Source organism: Pieris napi, chromosome 4, assembly GCF_905475465.1.
Source record: "Pieris napi chromosome 4, ilPieNapi1.2, whole genome shotgun sequence".
NCBI lineage: Eukaryota > Metazoa > Arthropoda > Insecta > Lepidoptera > Pieridae > Pieris > Pieris napi.
This window is the reverse complement of record NC_062237.1, coordinates 10,453,797-10,460,963: the sequence shown is the minus strand read 5'-3', so window position 1 is coordinate 10,460,963 and position 7,167 is coordinate 10,453,797. Positions and strand designations below refer to the sequence as shown.

General features: G+C 30.9%; 1 protein-coding gene across 1 annotated transcript; it reads right to left on the bottom strand.

Moving 5' to 3' along the window:
• Positions 1-5,448: 5,448 nt before the first annotated feature.
• Positions 5,449-6,880, bottom strand: LOC125049111 (mitochondrial import receptor subunit TOM22 homolog). Its single transcript, XM_047648217.1, has 5 exons — positions 6,621-6,880; positions 6,485-6,544; positions 6,319-6,416; positions 6,011-6,152; positions 5,449-5,817 (listed from the first exon to the last, which is right to left on the bottom strand). The coding sequence occupies exons 1-5, from the start codon at positions 6,735-6,737 to the stop codon at positions 5,752-5,754; spliced, it is 483 nt and encodes a 160-aa protein (XP_047504173.1). The 5' UTR covers positions 6,738-6,880; the 3' UTR covers positions 5,449-5,751.
• Between the last annotated feature and the right edge of the window lie 287 nt (positions 6,881-7,167).

Sequence of the window (7,167 nt, the reverse complement as noted above, 5' to 3'; positions counted from 1 at the left end):
ATTGCTATCGGTGAAACTGGTATGATTTGGGTTTGGGATTGCGACCTAACTTAATATTCATTGGGAAAATTTATTCATCTTCGTCATCTTCCAGTTCTAGTGATAGTGATTTGGAAGTTTAAATGCAATTATCCGATTGGGATAGTAATTCTGAAGCTGGAAGAAGACAACGTACTTCTGTGCGAAAACATAAGAAGACAAGAATTAATTATATCCAGAGCCTGAATGACGCCGAATTCACATTTAGATTTAGGTTAACAAAAGAAGCTTTGGAGACACTTTTACACAAAGTGATGTCTATCATATGACTTCTTGCAGGTTTCATCTTTTCATCAACTTTTGTAACTTTTTTTTAAATATTAGCTACAACCAAAAATATTTGTTACTATTGATACTACCTACTAACTCCACTTCAAAACCTCAAGACTCCAGCAGAACATCTTTATAACGAATCTCAAATACGTAGCAGAAATGTGGTCGAAAGGACATATTATGGTGTTTGGAATAAATCGGTTCCCCAAAATCGGTTTGTCAAAAAAGGTTTTGCTTCAAGTATCTCTTGTACAAGCTGTGATAGTGGCATGTGCAGTGTTGCACAATATTGCTATTGATATGCGAGATGAACATTTTGAACTACTGCAACAAGTAGATGAACCAGCTGATGATATTGATCAAAGCGCAATTGACAACGTGGGAAATGCAAGTGTGCGAAGTAATCTTATAAGTGATTATTTTGCTTTATTACTATAATATTTTATAAATAAATTACAACATTTTTGAGATAAATAAAATAAAAATTCAATGCTTTTATATAAATAAAAATACAAATTTTTAATACAATACATCCTCGCTCCAGGCACAAAATCTATTATTTTTCTAATTTATTTAACAATATATTTTTTTCTATGGCCCATAATTCTCTTTTATGCTCTCTTTCTTCCTCTTCAAATGCCCATTGCTTTCTCTTATTTAGAAGCTCTTCCTTTCAATTGACTTTCAATTCCTTCGACAGACAACAATATAATGTCTTTGACTTTTTCCTCGATAGGGAGTAAGAGGAGTAGCAGCACTAGGGCCACCTCCTGTACGATATGTTTCAGCATGTATCAAGGCAGACTTTTTTCTTGTAGCCCTCTTTAAGCTTTAGCACTGCGAAAGTTTACCCCACTTGTGCTATTAAACAGCGCCTCCAGCGTCTTCCAGCACTGCTCTTTCTCCTGCCAGGTGACTGAGTCACTCTTTTTATTTTCTAATATATTTTTATGGTCAGCAACAAGCGAAGTTAGAAGGACAACTTCTTCCCGGCTGAAATTGACGCTTCTTTCACGTTTTTGCGTAGACATTTTTTTAAGTTAAAGAACCAACCTCGAATCACAAAAACAACATACACAAACTACTCCGAAAAAATTTATATTTGTAATAATATGTACTAAAATACTCAATAACCTATCAAACAAAAATACCATATGAAAATGACAGCCCGTTTCGTTACAAGTAATATTAAATGACCAACAAAAAGGTTAAGGTTCTATGTTTTTCTATAGAATTTTGTAACTTTATTTGTTCGTAACAAAAAAAAAATGGTGCGTGTACTTATGTACGCGCGTAAGAAGTTATACTTCTTTGGCTTTCTTTATTTTTTTAAAATATTAAATAATTAATAATAAATATTTAGCGTTAATAATTTAACAAATTTAATATTTTTATTCAATTATTAATTAATATTAATAATTATTTATTATTTTATTATATTATTAATTTAATTTAATAACTAGGTATATTTCATAACCTTTTAACTAAGTAACAATAGGTCTTGTCTTGTGATGTGTGTGTGGTCTTGTGAAAAATCATTGCTAAATTTCTTTGAAAAAATAATTAAAACTCCTTTATTTGTTTAAAAGGTAAATGACAAATGTCATTTTGATCATTCAAAATTCTTGGCATACGAACTTCACGCATATTCTATTTCTTTTTACTTGTAGATTGTCTTATTCCTATCTCGCTCGCGCACGCTATAATCACACTCCCAATTTTGTGTCACAGGTGCGCGCGCAATCGTAAAATTTCACTCTCATAAATTTTTCATAACGCGCCTAAAGAAGTATAACTTCAAAAACAAAAAAAACGTTGCATAGCTATTTGCTACTTTATCCATACATTGTGAAACAGACCCTAAGTCTTACTTATTTTATTTCGTTCCAAAAACAGCAAACTTTTGGTATGCTTGAACACAACATATTGCATTGAACGAAACGCGGTCGAGAGGGAAGGATCACGCAAAAGATTGCTGTCAATCTTTTGTCAAATAAACAATCGGATAGCAGAAATGTTTATTGGCATGCAGATTGGAGATCGGTCTTTAGATATGAATCAGTCCAAGATCGGTTATTATCATAGATTGAGGATACATTATTAGTTTTGGCCGTTAATGAAACTTATTTTATATTTAATTTAAGATGTCAATAAATATAATCCATATGGGTTGCCTAGCAAATTTCAGTCCAGAGTATTTTAATTAATATTTAAAAAAAAATATTTTTTAAACATTTCACCGGTATGATTATTAGCGGCCAAAATTAATAATGTATCATCAATCTATGATTATAACCAATCTTGGACTGATTCATATCTAAAGACCGATCTCCAATCTGCATGCCAATAAACATTTCTGCTATCCGATTGTTTATTTGACAAAAGATTGACAGCAATCTTTTGCGTGATCCTTGCCTCTCGACCGCGTTTCGTTCAATGCAATATGTTGTGTTCAAGCATACCAAAAGTTTGCTGTTTTTGGAACGAAATAAAATAAGTAAGACTTAGGGTCTGTTTCACCTTGTATGGATAAAGTAGTAAATAGCTATGCAACGTTTTGTTTGTTACAAAATTCTATAGAAAAACATAGAACCAAGTAAAGTTACAAAATTCTATAGAAAAACATAGAACCTTAACCTTTTTGTTGGTCATTTAATATTACTTGTAATGAAACGGGCTGTCATTGTCATATGGTTTTTTTGTTTGTTAGGTTATTGAGTATTTTAGTACATATTATTACAAATATAAATTTTCTCTAAGTAGTTTGTGTATGTTGTTTTTGTGATTCGAGATTGGTTCTTTAACTTAAAAAAATGTCTACGCAAAAACGTGAAAGAAGCGTCAATTTCAGCCGGGAAGAAGTTGACCTTCTAACTTCGCTTGTTGCTGACCATAAAAATATATTAGAAAATAAAAATAGTGACTCAGTCACCTGGCAGGAGAAAGAGCAGTGCTGGAAGACGCTGGAGGCGCTGTTTAATAGCACAAGTGGGGTATAGCAACTTTCGCAGTGCTAAAGCTTAAAGAGGGTTACAAGAAAAAAGTCTGCCTTGATACATGCTGAAACATATCGTACGGAGGTGGCCCTAGTGCTGCTACTCGTCTTACCTCCTATGGAGGAAAAAGTCAAAGACATGATATTGTTGTCTGTCGAAGGAAATGAAAGTCAATTGAAAGGAAGAGCATCTAAATAAGAGAAAGCAATGGGCATTTGAAGAGGAAGAAAGAGAGCATAAAAGAGAATTATGGGCCATAGAAAAAAATATATTGTTAAATAAATTAGAAAAATAATAGATTTTGTGCCTGGAGCGAGGATGTATTTTTATTTAAATAAAAGCATTGAATTTTTATTTAATTTATCTCAAAAATGTTGTAATTTATAAAATATTATAGTAATAAAGCAAAATAATCACTTATAAGATTACTTCGCACACTTGCATTTCCCACGTTGTCAATTGCGCTTTGATCAATATCATCAGCTGGTTCATCTACTTGTTGCAGTAGTTCAAAATGTTCATCTCGCAAATCAATAGCAATATTGTGCAACACTGCACATGCCACTATCACGGCTTGTACACGAGATACTTGAAGCAAAACCTTTTTTGGCAAACCGATTTTGGGGAACCGATTTTTTCCAAACACCATATTATGTCCTTTCCACCACATTTCTGCTTCGTATTTGAGATTCGTTATAAAGATGTTCTGCTGTAGTCTTGAGGTTTTGAAGTGGAGTTAGTAGGTAGTATCTATAGTAACAAATATTTTTGGTTGTAGCTAATATTTTAAAAAAAATTACAAAAGTTGATGAAAAGATGAAACCTGCAAGAAGTCATATATGATAGACATCACTTTGTGTAAAAGTGTCTCCAAAGCTTCTTTTGTTAACCTAAATCTAAATGTGAATTCGGCGTCCTTCAGGCTCTGGATATAATTAATTCTTGTCTTCTTATGTCTTCGCACAGAAGTACATTGTCTTTTTCCAGCTTCAGAATTACTATCCCAATCGGATAATTGCATTTAAACTTCCAAATCACTATCACTAGAACTGGAAGATGACGAAGATGAATAAATTTTCCCAATGAATATTAAGTTAGGTCGCAATCCCAAACCCAAATCATACGAGTTTCACCGATAGCAATCCGAGATTGATTTGGCCGTTCGAAGCAACTGTCAAAATGGACAGATAGGTTGTTGGCATGAGTAAACATTCATTTTCATACAGAGGGCAATCTTCAATCTCTTATCCGCCCTCTGAACGATTGGTTGAATAATTAGATTGGTATCTCAGTCCATGTATTGAATATTGGCATGCTTTTCTTTAGAAATGGATTGAATTGTCAGTCTATGACAGCTAAAATTGGATTGAGATTGCGTATTGGTTTTGGCCGTAGATAAATTCTATACCAATCGAAAGTATGAAGCCCATAGAATATGCAAACGTTAGGTTGTTTTTAATCAATTAATTATTTATGTGTATATTTTTTATGTGACACTAAAGTATATATACATCTTTAGTAAAAAAGAAAGTTATAGTGATACATATATAATACTACCCTGATTAAAAATATTGATTGAAAAAAATTAAAAAAATTTACTACATGCAAATTATAAAAAAATATTTTTTTTTAAATATTAATTAAACATACTCTGGACTGAAATTTGCTAGGCAACCCATATGGATTATATTTATTGACATATTAAATTAAATATAAAATAAGTTTCATTAAATAAGCATCTCGGTGAAGGTTGTTGTATATCGGGATCTTATACTATTATATTTAAAAAAATCTACGAAAAAAATGCATGTTATTAATTATTATATATTTACTTTTGAAATGAATGTGGACGTTGTACTTGGAAAATAAAAAAAATATTTCAAATACATCCATTAAATAAATATTTTAAGACGAGTGTATTTTTGTTTAGAATTTACTAAAAAACTGAGAATTCCGAAGTACACTAAATAAATTGCATAAAGAATTAAATCTTTTTCCAACATATTATATAAATTGGTTAATTTTTTAAATTAACCAATTTTTTTGAAAGACATTTTTTAAATATATTGTCTAATAAAAAAAATCAGTGGTAATTACTGATAATAGGAATAGTGTTTGAGGAGGTACCATAAAAATGAAACAATTTTTATTAGATTTTAATTCCTCTATTAGGTAAGTATTAACAAAACAATATCTACATTCTCAAAATCAAAAGTATACTTGTCATCAAGACACAGGTAAATTAATAGAAATATGAAATGCATATTTAACTGATAACCAGTTTCAGAGTTCCAAAAAAATACTACTTAAACATTGTAGTCCTATTTTCATCAAACAAATATTTGTTCCCTAAATAAACTATAATTAAAGCATTTATATGTAATAATCCATAATATGTAGGTATAATAACAGAACTAAGTGAAATCTATAGTTATATATGGTTTTATCGAGGCATTGGAGGCATGCTTGGCATAGGTCCTGTCATTGATGTGTTAGTCCCCAATAAGACCTGGAAAAATATCCAAAATTTTATAGTTACTGGACAGAATTTGTTTCAAATGGAAGTCTGCAAATTAATACTTGGTATTAAATATAATATAGCTGTAACATAGTTTTAGCTATTTACACTTAAACAACTTATCATTGATTCTAAAACTACTATAACACATTATGATTGTATGCAACAATTTATTTGGACAGACCTGTTTCTGTTGTGACTTTTGCATTTCCTCTACTTGGGCCCGTTCAACTTCAAATATTACTGGAGCAAATAAGATAACTGATGAACTAGCCACTACCCACATTAATGATCGAGACAATTGATACATGTTCTTTACCCCTGACCTAAAACATACAATTGCATAAAAACATTGCACTAAAACAAAAAAAAATTGGGCTATAGATAAATGTGAATGAATAGTTAATTTCCTTCATTGCACAATTACTTTAAACCCTTATAAGACATAATAAATTATGTCTACTACATTAGTTATTAAAATATATAATTTACCAAGTCTTTGTAGTAACCGTGTAAGTACCACTGCGAACACAATCTGGAAACATCTCTGTCAATCCCCATAATCTCTCTGTGAGGGTTTCATCTGGTTCCTAAAAAAAATAACATTGTAACTAAGAATTGTGATTGGAAATAGGTTAACTAAAAGGAAACTACTCACATCATCATATTCTTTGAGCGACAGAAAGGTTGGATTACTTGCGGTAGGAGAGGTCCCCAACTGTAATCAGGAAATTTTGATTATAAAAAAGTCAATAATTATTTATTCAATACTTTTTTATTAATAGATTATATACCGCAGGGGTAATGAAGGTATCTTCGGGTCTACGTTCTGGAGTATCATCTTTGCTAGCCGTCAAAGATTCCATCCCGCTATCACTTTGTTCGTTGTCATCAGGCAACTCCACGAGCATTATGATTTATAACTTTTTAAATTTAATGTGACCTCAAGCGTTTTATACAATATAACCTCTTGTAAAATTGAAAATTATTTTTAAAGAATAATGGCATGGACAGTATTTCGCCTTCACTACTAAGATAAAAGATTAGGTATTCCAAAGACAATTATTTTATTATTAATTTTGGGGACATAGATTAAAAAGTATATTTCTCCATAGATTAGAATAATTTTACACAATCAATTCGAAATTTTAAATTTCGAATTGATTGTGTAAATTTATTACAAGCCAAATTTGTAATTTTTATTTTGACTATATTATGGCAAGGTTATTATGGCTATATTTGCATGTATAGGTCTACCACGATCTGATGGCAAAAAGGGAAAAAATAAATTGATGCTAGCAATACTGGGGAAATTGGAGTAAAACGTTTTGATACTTTTTT